Source organism: Choloepus didactylus, chromosome 10 (assembly GCF_015220235.1).
Source record: "Choloepus didactylus isolate mChoDid1 chromosome 10, mChoDid1.pri, whole genome shotgun sequence".
Lineage (NCBI taxonomy): Eukaryota > Metazoa > Chordata > Mammalia > Pilosa > Megalonychidae > Choloepus > Choloepus didactylus.
In genome coordinates, this window is record NC_051316.1 from 131,676,691 (window position 1) to 131,690,636 (window position 13,946).

The 13,946-nt window shown below is 51.7% G+C and overlaps 1 protein-coding gene across 11 annotated transcripts in view; it reads right to left on the reverse strand.

Annotated features, from left to right (window-relative positions):
- PNPLA7 (patatin like phospholipase domain containing 7) overlaps positions 1–13,946 on the reverse strand; it is a 116,214-nt gene that overhangs the window by 58,415 nt on the left and 43,853 nt on the right. For all 11 annotated transcript variants that reach the window (XR_005210668.1, XM_037797680.1, XM_037797681.1 and 8 more), the window contains 3 exons: positions 12,013–12,090; positions 3,038–3,243; positions 842–973 (listed from right to left, as the gene is read on the reverse strand). Coding sequence is in view for 10 of the 11 variants with exons in the window: in XM_037797680.1 (XP_037653608.1) it covers positions 842–973; positions 3,038–3,243; positions 12,013–12,090 (416 nt within the window). In the remaining variant the exon portion in view is untranslated. The remainder of the gene's footprint in view (positions 1–841; positions 974–3,037; positions 3,244–12,012; positions 12,091–13,946) is intronic.

Sequence of the window (13,946 nt, forward strand, 5' to 3'; positions counted from 1 at the left end):
AGTCTGCATGTGCCCCGGCATCTGCGTGTGCCCCGGCGTCTGCCTGTGCCAGGCATCTGCGTGTCCCTGGAGTCTGCATATGCCCTGGTGTCTGCGTGTGCCCCAGAGTCTGCATGTGCTGGGGTCTGCACATGCCAGGCATATGCGTGTGCCCCAGGGTCTGCGTGTGCCCCGGCATCTGCGTGTGCCCCGGCGTCTGCGTGTGCCAGGCATCTGCGTGTCCCCGGAGTCTGCATATGCCCTGGTGTCTGCGTGTGCCCCAGGGTCTGCGTGTGCCGGTGTCTGCGTGTGCCCCAGCGTCTGCGTGTGCTGGGGTCTGCACGTGCCAGGCATATGCGTGTGCCCCAGGGTCTGCGTGTGCCCCGGCATCTACGTGTGCCCTGGCGTATGCATGTGCCAGGGTCTGCATGTACCCCGGAGTCTGCACGTGCCCCGGCATCTGCATGTGCCAGGGTCTGCGTGTGCCCAGCATCTGCGTGTGCCAGGCATCTGCGTGTTCCCCGGAGTCTGCACATGCCCTGGCGTCTGCGTGTGCCCCAGTGTCTGTGTGTGCCGGTGTCTGCGTGAGCCTGGGCGTCCACACGCATGTAAAGTACCCAGAAGGAAGCCACGAAGCAGCCGTGGTAATCGCGTGGGGTGGAGCGAGAGAAACTCTGTCCTCGATTCAGATCCCACAGCACTGAGCTGTGACCACAGCTGTGGGCAGTGGCGACGACACCAGCACTTCTCCTTCAGGAGGTGGGAAATGCAGTGCCCCCACACAACAGGACATGTCCCTCACCTTCCACTCCCAGCCTCGCCCAGACAGGACCCTGCAGGCCTCACCTGGAGATGGGCTCACCTGTAGATGGCCCGCCCAGCCTCCACCTCCATCCAGTCCAGTGCAAAGTCAATCTGTCTGACGAAGGAGGACATGCGGGTCACCACAGTGTGTGCCACGCCCAGGACGACAGCCGGCTGCTTCCGCATGATCCTGTCAGGGCCACCCAAAGAGTCAGGCCAGACCTCACCCTGCCCCGGCTCCCCGACACTCCTCTCGCCACACACGGCTCCCCCATGCACATGGAAAGGGTGAGTTTGCTCCAAGGTTTGTGGAGGGCAGGCCTTCTGCCCTGTGGTTCAGGAAGAGTGTGGCCGCCCCAGGCCCCGGAGAGCATGGAGCACATTCCCCGGGGTCAGGGAGATCCTGGCCACCAGCCCCTGTTCGGAGGGGGCTGAGTCTGTGTCCTGAAGATGGAAGAGTCCAGCTGTCACCCAGGTGCCTCAGGAGACTGGGGCAAGAGCAGGGCCATCTCCCGAGTGTGTGGAGATGCTGGAGCCCTCACCCCAGTGTTTGGAGAGAGCAGGGCCACCACAAAGGCCCTTGAAGAGGGTGGGGCTGCCATTCTCTCAAGCCCTAAAGGTAAAACATCCTTCTATAGATGACTGTCAAACCTGGAAATCTAATGGCGTTTGCCCTGTAGGTTGGGGAACTGTTAGGGTCCGGTGACCCTGTTTTCCTTCCAATTTCTCCATATGGAAATATGAACGTTTACCTACGACTGTGGCCTTCTTTATTTATCGGAAGCAGATAACTTGTTCTAAGTTTCACAGGTCCACAGCTGGAGGAGAATTTTGCCTTAGGACAGACCACACCTGTAACTGATTTTGGTAAGTTTGTACTTAATGTTATTACTGAAATGATTTAAGGCTTTTGTGATACTGTGATGGAATGAACATATTTTGCATATGGAAAGAACAAGCCTTTTGGGGGTCCCAAAGGTGGAGTGTGCTGGTTAGGAGCTGTTCCGTACCCCAGTAAATGCCATGTTAATCTTTGAATCCATCCCTGTGGGGCAGACCTATTGTGGGTGGGACCTTGGTTAGGTTGTTTCAGCTGAGATGTGACCAGCCCCATTCTAGGTGGGTCTTAAATCCTTTTCTGGAGTCCTATAGGGGTATAAAGGGAAGAAAAGGCCCAGAGAGCTCAGAAAGAGAAACACCCAGAGAGCTTGGCGAGAAAAGCCCCGGGGATGCTGAGAGAGGACCCACAGACATCCAGAGAGGGGGCAACTGGAACCAGGAGCTGGAAGCAGCGTAACCCAGGAAAGAAGGCCCAGCAGACGCCACCATGTGCCTTCCCATGTGACAGAGGAGCCCTGGATGCCCACAGCCTGTCTTCAGAGTCCAGGTATCATCCTGTTGATGCCGTAACTGGGACCCTTTCATGGCCTTAAAACTGTAAATTTTAAGTTAATAAATCCTCATGGTAAAAGCCAATCCATTTTTGGCATGTTGCATCTCAGCAGCTTTAGCAAACTGAAACACACAGGCTGCGGCCAGGCTGGCAAGGGTCCCACAGCCCCAAACCCAGGGGAAGATGGGGACCGGTTTTGCCATCCTAGGAAGGGACACAAATTCAAGGCTCCGGCGTGCCCCTGCCCCTCCCTGCGCTGAGGTGCTGCTCCCAGGGCCACCCCTGCTGTGCCACAAACACCCGACCCCCATCTTCTGAGGATCTGAGGACAAGACCAAGCTTCCAAGCTCCCTTGCCACTGTGCTCACCCTCCTGCCCCAGAACGCTGTCTCCTGTGTGGGAACCGAGGCTACACGGCCGGGGATCTCCAGGGATGCAGCTCGGAGCGGCTCTGCCCACGGCCCACAAACAGCAGCTCCTGCACTGCGACAGCAGGTCCTGAGCCCACTCTCCCCACACGCTGCTGTGGGAGTCCAAGGCCACCTACTCGACTGGCCAGAGCCCGAGGCCGACGTGGGCAAGACACCCGAGGAGCAGGAGCAGTGTCAGGCCCGGCTGTCGGCAGACAAGGACTGAGTGGGCAGAGCGACCTGGGAGCCCGGAGTTGCCGTGCAGAAGCCACATCACAAAGCCTCTCTCCGCGCCGCCAGCCAATCTCAGGGGACTGTCTCAGGCCTTAGCGGACAGCAGCGAAGTCAACCCACAGAACGACTCAAACCAGGGAGCAAGCAGAACAGCCCCCCCCCACACACACACACCATGGCCGCACACCCACGCACGTGACCCCAGGGCAGCACTCACTCGTAGAAATGCGCCTTGGAGATGGACAGGAAGCCGCAGTCCTTGTTGGCCTTGATGGTGAAGATGAGGGGCTCGCCGGTGAGCACGGCCAGCTGGCCCACCATCTCCCCGGGACGCGTGACAAACAGGCAGGTGTCCTCCTGGCTGTCGATCTTGCGCTGGTACACGTGCAGCAGCCCCGAGACCACGAAGAGGATGCTGACGTCCTAACAAGACAACAGGCTGTCTGCTCGGGCAGAAACCCACACGCCGAGCAGGGCGCGCGGCAGAGGCTGGAGGGGTGGCCTGGGCCGGGTCACAGGGGGCCCCGGTGGGGCAGCCGGACCCCGAGGAGGTCCCATGGCTCGGCGTGAGAACACACAGGGCTCGGCAGTGAGTCAGGCCCCGGGAGGCCACACGCAGCCTCTCCCCGCCTGCTGGGCATCTCTTCAGCAGAAGGGCCTCCGGGAAACGCTCCACAGCACCTGCAGCTCTGCAACTGAGCGATCACCTGCCACAGCCAGGCCAGGGCCGGACAGCGGGGACGCCACCGCGCAGCTCCACTCTGCTCTCCCCGGGGACGCATCCTTCTCCCTCCCCACCGCGGGGACAGCGCCGATGGCCCCTCCCACCACACCTGCCATCTGGGCCGCCCTGCCGTGGCCCAGACCCACCAGCTCTGTCCCTGGATGTCCTGGGACTTGTCCTCTGACCTCTCCAGATCCCCGGACGTCCCCTCCCCTCACCCACAGGGCTCAAGAGTCGCCTCGGAGCCCCTGCTGCCTCTGGGACTTCTTTCTAGGGGACACGGGCTGAGACCACCCGATCTCCACAGCCACCGGCTCCTCACCCAGCAGCACGTGCTCCACCTTCCCTGGCTGCACCGCAGCCAGCTTGGCTCTGCCACAGCCACTGGGTGGACTGGGCCCTGTCGGGACGTCTGTGGGAGCCCATTTCCACCACTCGCTGGGTCACAGGAGGGTGTGTGCAGGAGCGGACGGCGATGGACACAGGGCGGGCCGTGCCTGAGCAGCCCTGAGGAACATGCATCCGGCTGCACTAGCACCGAAAGATGCCGATCACCAGAAATCCACACCAGAAGTTCGCTGGCTAGCAAAAGGATGCTGGAATCACCAAAGACCCTGCTGGCACCAGGCGCCGGTCAGCAGTCACCGCAGCCGCGGACTCAGGCAGAGGTGGCCGCAGCCGACCCTGCGCTCCTCACGAGCTCTGTGCTTCTCCTACCAGCACGGCGGAGGCTAATTTATGTGCCAAGAAGTTCACCCATTTTAAGCAGACAAGTCAACAGTTTTCAGCAAATTTACCACATTGTGCAACCATTACCAACTCCGTTCCAGAAAATTTCCATCAGCCCCAAATCCCTCCTGCCGCCGGAGCCCCTGCCCACCCCCATCTCCACAGAGCCCTTTTCTGGACACTTCATATAACTGGAGTCACACAACACGGAGCCTTTAGAGTCTGGGTTTTTTTCACTTAACAAAACTTTATTTAAGGATCATCCAGGTTGTAGCATGTATCATTAGTTTGACCCTTTTAATGGCTGAATAATATTCCATTGTGTGGAAATATCATTTTCTCTATCCATTCGCCAGTTGGTGGACATTTGGATTCTTTCCAGATTTGGGCTATTATGAAGAATGTTGACAAAAACGCTCACATACATGTCTTTGTGTAGAACTATGTTTGCAGTTCTCTTTGCTAGATTCCTGAGAGGAACTGTATAGTTTTCATGAATTTAACTTTTTAAGAAACTCCCAAACTGTTTTCCAAAGTGGCAACATCATATACAGGCAATATACAAAGGTTTCAGTCTCTTCACATCTTTGCCAAAACTTGTTACTGTTTCTGTGTTTTATTATGGCCACTACACACTTCTCTGGTGAAACGGTTGGTAACATTTGAACATTTGAACTATATGAATCTCTGGGCCTTTTGGAACTGGGTAACCTCCAGAGAGTTATGCTTAGCGGAAAAAGCCAACACCAAAAGGCTCCTTACTGGATGATGCCATCCACACAACCCTCCTGAAGTGACAAAGCTACGGAACTGGAGACCGGATTACTGGCAGCCGGGGGCTGGGGGTCCGAGGGCTGGAGGGAAGGGGGGGCTACAAACGGGCCCCAGGAGGGTCCTGTGGCAGGGGCTGCTCAGCACAGATCCGGCTGTGACACGACCACGGAGGAGGCTGGTAACAGGGTATCTCTTAACAACTGCCATCGCCTCAAGATAAAGTTACATTTTAAAACTTGGGGTTGTTTTCCTTATTGTTGAATTGTAGGAGTTCTTTACAAATTCCAGAGACAAGTCCTTTATCAAATATATGATAAGCAAACATTTCCTCCCAGCTTGTGGCCTGACTTTTCAGGTTTTAAATGGGATCTTTGACCTCTTAAATTTAAATTCTGATGAAGTCCATTGTCAATATTTACTTTTATGAATTATGATTTTGCTGTCATAGATGAAGACTCTGCCTAAGCCAAGGCCACACAGGTTTTTCTATGCTTTGCTCTAAAAGCTCTAGAGCTTTGTCTCTCGTGCTCCGGCCGCTGCTCCGCGGTGAGCTGTTCTCGTGCGTGATGAGGGCCGTGGCTTTCCCCGTGAGCATCCCCAGCAGCGACCAGGAGCTGTCAGCACCGATCGACACGTCTGCCCCATGCCCCTGACACGCTGTCCTGGCTACTGTGGCTGCCTCGTTGTTTTGGAATCGGGAGTGTGAGTCCTCCAACTCTCTTTCTTTTCAAAATCCTGTCACCCACTCTGGGTCCTCTGCAGCAGTACACGTACGTTTTAGGATCTGCTGGTCAATTTCTGTGCATCACACTCACACAGGGTTCTGGGATTCTGATAAGTATTGGGTTGACTCTATAAATCCACCTGGAAGGAACTTCCATTTAGTCATACCGAGATTTCCCATCCATGATGTGGATCGTCTTCCCATCTCTGGGTCCTCTTTAATTTCTCGCAGTTCTCAGTCTACATCTTTTGTCAGATTCATCCCTGAGCATTAATTTCTGACTGTTCACTTCCAGTATGTGGAAACACAACTGGCTTTTTAACATTCATCTTGTAACCCACAACCGTGTTGAACTCATGCATTATTCCTAGTAGATATTTTTGCATTTGGATTGCTTAGGATTTTCTGCATACAGGATCGTGGTGTCCACAAATAAGGACAGTTTTACTCCTTTCTTTCCAATCTTTCTCATCCGATTAGACTCGCAGAACCTCCAGCTGCTAAACAGAAGTAGCAAAAGCAGACGCCCCTGCCTGCCTCGTCCTCAGTCTTCGGGCGGCGCCACACGCTTTTCCGTGTCTGCCGAGATGATGCGCTGACATTTACTCTGTTCATACGACAGACTGATTGATTTTAATTATATCCCTGCATAAAACCCACGTGGTCATGGAATACAATCCATTTTACATATTGCTGGATTTGGTTTGCTAACATTTGCTGAGAAATTGTACGTCTGTGTTATGAGGGATATGGGTCCGTGGCTTTCTCATCTTGTGCTGTCTTTATCTGGCTTTGGTATCAGGGTAATACTGGCCTCATCGGATCAGTTGGAAAGTGTTCTCTCCTCTATTTTCTAGAGGAATTTGTGAAGGATTGGCAGTATTTCTTCTTTAAATGTTTGCTAGAATTCAGAAAAGCTTGTCCTTTTCTTTATGTGAAGGTCATTTAAAAATTCCATTGTAGTAACATAAACATGTATAGAGATTTCCCATTTTAATCATTTACATCCACAGGGTTGTGTGACCATCACCACCAGCCCTTACCAAAGAGCTTTCATCACCTCAACCAAAAAGTCTGCCCCTTTTAAGCAATAACCCCCATTTCCTTCTCCCTCAATTCCTGGAACATCTGATCTACTTTCCGCATCTATAAATTTGCTTATTCTAGATATTTTATGTAAATAGAAGCATATAATATTTGACCTTTTTGTGTCTGGCTGATTTCACTCAGCCTAATATCTTCAAGGTCCACCCATGCCGTAGCATGTCTCAGGTCTTCACTCCTTGTCACGGCTGAGTAATGTCCATCGTACGGATGGACCACATTTGTGTGTCTATCATTTGCTCATGGATCCTTGGGCTGCTCCACCTTTAGGCTCTTGTGAATGACACTGCTATCAACATTGTGCGTGAGCACCTGTCTGAGTCCCTGACACTGCTCTGGGCACATACCCAGGACTGGAAATCCTGGGCCATTTGGTAATTCTATGTTTAACTTACTGAGCACACCAAATTGTTTTCTCCAGAGGCTGCACCATTTAAATTCCCACTGATAATATCCAAATAAAACCCCTGTATAAAAGTCAATCCAGTTCTGTTTTTTTTTTTTGCATAATGGCAGCATTAGCAAACTGGAACAGTGTCCTTACATTTTTAACTGTTGAATCTTACTACTGAATTGACTCTTTTAATATTATAAATTATAAAATGTCCCTCTGTCTCTAGCAATATTTTTGTCTTAAAGTCTATTGTCTGGTAGCAGTGAGCCACTTGGTATCGGGAATCTTGTTAGGTTTGCAAGGTGCACCTACTGCCATCCTTTTACTTCCCACCTATTTGTTACGACTTGAAAGTGTCTCTTGTAACCAGCCTACAGCTGGATATTGTATTTTACACAATCTAACAATCTCTGCCTTTTGATCGGTTAATCAATTAACATTCAATATAATTACTGATGTGTTGGATCTACGATTGCCATTTTGCTATTTTTTTTTCTATATGTCTTATGTCCTTTTCGTTCTTCTGTTCCCCCTTTCCTGCCTTTTTTTAGTTAAGTAGATATTTTCTCATGGACCAATTCAATTCCTTTGATTTTTTTCACTATAGATCTTAAATTTATGTCTTAGTGGTTGCTCTAAGGACTATAAAATACATGTTGACTTTTCACAGTTTACTTCAGAAACTAACTTAATTCCAGTGAAATACAGAAACTTTGCTCTAGTACAGCTCTATTTCTTTCCCTGTCTTTGTGCTATGCTGTAACATATATTCTATCTTTATGTTATAAGCCCACAATACAATTCTACAATTACTGTTTTATGCAAATTTTTACTCACTTAAGAGAGAATATTTATTTATTTATACTGGCTTTTTATAATTCCCTATGTAATTAATTGTCTCTACCAGGACCCTTTATTTCTTTGCGGATTCGAGTTACTGTTGGTGCCATTTCCTGTCAGCCTGAAGGACTTCCTTCTTGTAAGGCAGTTCTGTTAGCAACAAATTCTCTCGTCCTTGTTCACGTGGAGATGTTTTTATCTCTACGGATGCAGGCTTCTCGGGTGCCTGTCACCTTCTGGCACTCGGCCCCTCCGCCGCGTTTCCTGGAGCCCCCGTCATTCCTTGTAAAGCAGCTCTTCTCACCGCGGCTCCCTGGATGCTGCTGTTTCAACAATCTGACCCTGATTCTCTGCATGTGCATTTCTTTGTGTTTATCCTACTTGAGAGTTCACTTGGTTTCACGGAGGTGTAGGTGCTTTTTCATCCTATTTGGGAAGTTTTCAACCATTATTCTTTTTTTCAAATTTCTTCTGCCCTCTCCCTCGTTCCTGTCCTTCAAGGATTCCCACTACACATATGGTGGCACACTTGCGAGGCTCTGCTCACTTTCCTTCCTTTTCTTTTCCTTTCTCTTCCTCAGACTGGATAATTTCTACCGATCAATCTTTAGGTTCACTGATTCTCTGACATCTCAAATCTGTTGCTGAGCCCGTCTAGTGGATTTTTCTCTTCAGTTTTTGTACTTTTAAATCTAGAATTTCCATTTGGTTCCTTTAGTAACTTCCATATTTATGAATATTCTGTTTGCTGACTTGTTGTTATCATGTATCACTTTTTTATTAAACATGGCTTCCTTTAGGTCTTTGAACATCTTTGTAACAGCTGCTTTAAGTCTTTGCCCGCCAAGGTCAAGATCTGGGTCCCTTCAGGGACATTTTTACTGAGTACTTTTGCCTGTGTATGGGTCAAACTTTCCTGTTTCCTAGCACATCTTACAATTTCTCATTGAGAACTGGACATTTCAGAAAACAGACAGTAACAACTCTAGATTCCACACCCCTCCCCACCCCATTTGTAGGGTTGCCGTTGTTTTTGTTTGCTCGTTTACGTGTTACTTTCCTGGACTAATTCTGTAGGGTCTGTATCCACCGCAGAGTGTGGCTGCTCATGTCTCTGTTTTTTTGTTTTTTTAATTATTGTTCTTATATTTTTATTCCTGGCTCCCTAGGGGTAGCCCCTGGGTCAGTACAGCTTACCGGTCACTCAGAGGTGGGTCAGCGATTGTGTGTAACACCGTGAACCAGGGAGCCTTTCACCCTTTGCTGACAGAACTGCGTGTGAGCTGTGGAACACAACAGGCAGTTGCAGGTCTGCCCTGGGATTTACTGTTAATTTCTGCTGGGCCTTCTTGCGTCTGCTTGGACTGTGTGCAAGGCTTTGTGTTTGACCAGGGGCGAGGACGACCAGGGCCCGCTCCCATCCCTCCTGAGCATGTGCACCTGACGCAGCCTCTGCACAGAGGCTCTTTCAGACCAGCTCAACGTCACTGAACACAAGCGTCAGGAGTGCAAGCGAGTGCCTCTTGAGCCCAGGCCCAGCGCTGAGACGGGGTCTTAGAGCTGTTACAGCTAACCCAGCAGCCATGCTCCACTCAGGCACACGGAATGGCAGGTGTCCTGTGGCAAGGGCTCTGCCCATGTCCTCGGCAGATGCTGTCTGGAGATCTGAGAGCAAATGAATGAGGATGGCAGCAGGGACTGAGCAGTGAACAGCTGCAGATGGAGGAGGAGAGGCTGATGCAGGAGTTGGAAGACGTGGCAGAAAGGCTGAGGCTGGGAGACTGGATCAGCAAGGAGCTCAGGTGAGTGACAACCTATTCCGGACCTCCGGAAACATGTGGGAGCTCATCATGGCTTCCTCTGCTGGTCTCACTCCGGTTTCCCGTTAACACTTCTGTCTGTTGGTTGACTACTTGCTCCAACCATCACTGGGACTCAGTTCGGCTGTAGCATTAACCTTCCCACTGGTGGGCACGCAGATTACACGGTTTCTCACAAGGCCCCTGAGCACGAGGCCCCCTGCCCACCCCACCCACTGCTCCAAATGAAGTGTGTGCCCCCTAGCTGTGAGAACTAGCCTAGTGATGGACTCCCAATATTCTTACCTCAATTTCAGCAATTTTTTTTTAATAAAAGGTTCTCAAGCGCTAAGGAATCTCCAGGGCCAAGGGTATTACCAGCCCCTACCCAAGCCAGGGCCAGAGGGAAACCAGAGCCCGCCAAGGCCCGGGAAGGCCTGTGCAGCATGAGTGAAGGAAGGGACACCACCCAAAGTGGAAAAAGAGGGGAGAAATTCCTCCAGTCTCATGCCAGGGCCTCCTTCGGGCAAACACACACATAAGCCAGTGGGCACAAGAGCCTGGGAAAATCAGCTGGTAGCAACCGGCGCTGGCAATGCATGGCAGAGCAGGGAACAGTGGGGGCAGCTAGCAGAGCATCACAGATGTGAGGAACAGAGCTTCCTTCCGACTGCCTTCAGGCAGGCGTTGGTTCTTTCCTGCCCTCCACAACCTGAGGACATTATTATTTACCTCCCTGCACAAATCACACTCATTTCAGATCCACCAGCTGCAAATGTGCCAACCCCCAGCTTATTTGTGTCTATCATAGGGCCTCTTTCAAAATCTGCTCATCCTACTAACCTGATGCCTTCTCTCCAGCCAGCAGAAAAGGGTTAGTAGAGAACAGCTCAGCTGTGCTTGAGAGGGCTCCGGGGTGCCTGGGGGCCGAGGCGGCCGCTGAGTGGCTCCAGCAGGAGGGGAGGGACAGGGAGACAGGCAGGCGGCCAGGAGGGAACGCGGCGTGCCCAGGGGGGGTCCCCGGCAAACGCCAAGATGAGCCAGTGCGGGAGTGAGTCTCCACTGTGGGTGGCTCAGCTGACATGGTCGGCTGTCCCCATAAGGAAAGTAAAGAAAGAGAGGGTGGGATGCAGAACAGCGAATGTCGGACGCCCCTGAAGAGGTGTGCTCAGAGGACTGGTTCCTACTGGGAACAGGAGGCAAGGGCAAAAACTAGTTTCAGAGTGTAGAGAAAAGTGAAAGCTGCCGGAACAGCACCCTCAGCTACGGGATCCTCGGGAGGCCTGAGCGACCTGCGAGCCTCAGGTCCCAGGTGGACTGGGAGCAGCTGCTGCGCTCCACCTCCAGGTGGCAGCCCCACCTCTTCATAGCCTCTTTAAGAACAGCCAGAGCAGACAGAAGAGCACAAAAGCCCATCGCTGAGGCCAGGAAGGACAGACCAGGTACAGCCTGGCCGCTGTTCTGGGCATGTCACCCACAGTCCCACCTGGCCTCCCAGAGCCACCCGGGCCCCCACCCACATCCGGGCTCAGCCCACGGAGGGTCCCACCTGCAGGCACCTCTGTGTATGGTGCTGCCCCAGAGGAACGCAGCACACAAACGGAAGGTCTGTGCTAGGCCAGGTGAAACCTTTCCTGCCTAGCCCGCCCTCCAGCATCATGGGCAAAGAAGGGCGTGGATCCTGCTGGGAAAAGCAGCCTGTGGCCACGAGGGCGACCCCGAGGCCGTGACAGCACCCAGGGAGAGACCAACTCCTAGCAAGGACCGAGTTTTCGTCACTCTTCTGCCTGCCCAGCAACTGGGATCTCAGAATCAGAAATTAAGTTTGTTTACGAAAAAGAAATGATTTTCCACATGTACCAGTTTGAGAACGGGGCACATCTGAGTTTGAGATTGAGATAAATAACCACTCCACATTAGAATATCCATCTATGTACACACTCCTGGGTCTCAACACTCGTAACCAGGGCTAACTCCACAACCTGAACAAACGCTCCTTGGGGGAGATTCTCAGACACTAGGATGGGTGGGTTTCCTTCTGCTGGCCCAGAGCGCTCCCGAGAGGCGCCCCGGGTGCGTGCTCTGGCAGCAGCCCCGGACTCACCTGGTCTCCCTGCCTTGACACGACAGTGCCCGCAGGTACACGGAGAAGCGTCACCCGGCCATCCAGCAGGGAGGCGTCCTAAAAGACCACAAACACAAATTTCAGCTGAGGGAACAAGGAGAAACGGGCGTCAACGGCTGCAGAAAGAGTGCAGGTATGCTGGGCCCCTTACGAGGCTGAGGGCTGTGTGGTCAGAGACACTGCGATTTCTCCTGAGGCGAGTCCATCAGGAAGGACTTGACAGATAGGAAAGCTCCCCGCAGAGACACCGAGGAGCAGCGGATGCCCCGGAAGGCAAGGATGGGTGCCAACGTGTACGTGGACTCACTCTAGAGGCAGAGATGCGGACCTCACGCCAGTGAGAAAGGGAGACTTATTCAATGAATGCTACTAGCATAACTGGCGAGGAAAGCAAGTAGGGATCCCTTTTCCAAACCACCTACAAAAGTCAGGCCTCCAGGCAGCGCACAGTCAGGAGCCACGGGGCACAAGGAGCCTGGAGGCAGCCGCACCAGGAAGCAAGGAGGCCCTCGCGGGTGGCGGCAAGAGGGAGGGACGGGCAGAGCCCAGCAACCAGAGTGTCCATGAGACCAGAGCCACAAAGGTGTGGAAAGTATCAAATGTGCTTAAATCCATTACTTCATAATTATAGTAAAGTAAAAAAAAGAAGAAAATTCACTGGTCACCTTTGGAAGATGACAGGAAAGCAAATCATTATGTTAAAAACTTGCAAACCCTAATGATTAATGCATTTAGATCCTGGATATCAAAGGCTGCCAACATCCACACAGAGAGAAAACAGACCTTAGGTGCCTCCTGATGAGCACGGAGCCTGGACCATGGTCTCGCAGAGAAAACAACAGGGGGGCATGTGGGTCACGGCGGGTGGGGGTCTCCAGGAACCCTCCACCAAAACAAGTACCGGACTGGCAGGAGCTGTCTGCATCAGCCGTTTCAGCCTCTGGAGCCTGTGGAGCCTGGGCGGCATCGAGGCAGAGCCGGAGGAAGTGGCTGGGAAACCGTGGCACTTGCTGGGAATCTCACCCCCCGTGAGCCCCGCAGCTCACAGCAGTAGGGGCTCCCCCAGCTCCTGGGACAGCGTGCTGGGGCCAGGGTCGGCCCGAAGGACCTAGGCCTCCAAAATGCAGCGTCATGTGCCCTGATCACTGGTCACTGCTTCTGACCAGCTACTTCGGATGGCCGGGGGCCGGCTCTGAGGATGGCCGGGGTTCTAAGTCCCCACAGGCAAAAGATGAGATTCAAGAGGCAGGACCTATTTTTTTTTCTCTCGTTTCTTTCCATTCCCCATTCAGGCATGAACATAGTTAAAGTCACAAATTGACAGCTCCAGCCTCAATGACAACAACAAACCCTGAGCAAACCGAGAGGAGTGGGAGAACAAGATCTCAAGAGGAATAACAACATTATACTTAAAACATCCAGTTTTCAACAAAAAAATTACAAAACACATGAAGAAACAGGAAAGTATGGCCCAGTCACAGTAAAAAAAGAACGTGCCAAAAACCATTCTTGAGGAAGCGTGTTCATTCAAGCTACTGGTCAAAGCCTTTAAATCAACTGTCAAAAATATGTTCAATGGGCTGAAGGAATCGATATACAAAAAAATGAAGGAAATAAGGAACACACTGTCAGAACAAAATGATGATATGGGTATAATAAAAAGAACCAGACATTTTGGAGCTGTGAAATAGAGTAATTGAAGTGAAAAATTCATTACATGGATGCAACAGCAGATGAAGTAGGTAGAAGAAAGGACCAACAAACTTGAAGACAAGACAATTAAAATGATCCAGTGTGGGAAGAAAAAAGAAAAAAATGAAGAAAAATATACAGAACTTGAGGGAGCTGTGGGACCCCATCGAGCTTAACACTATGCATTACTGGGGTCGAAGAAAGACAAAGGGAGAAAGGGC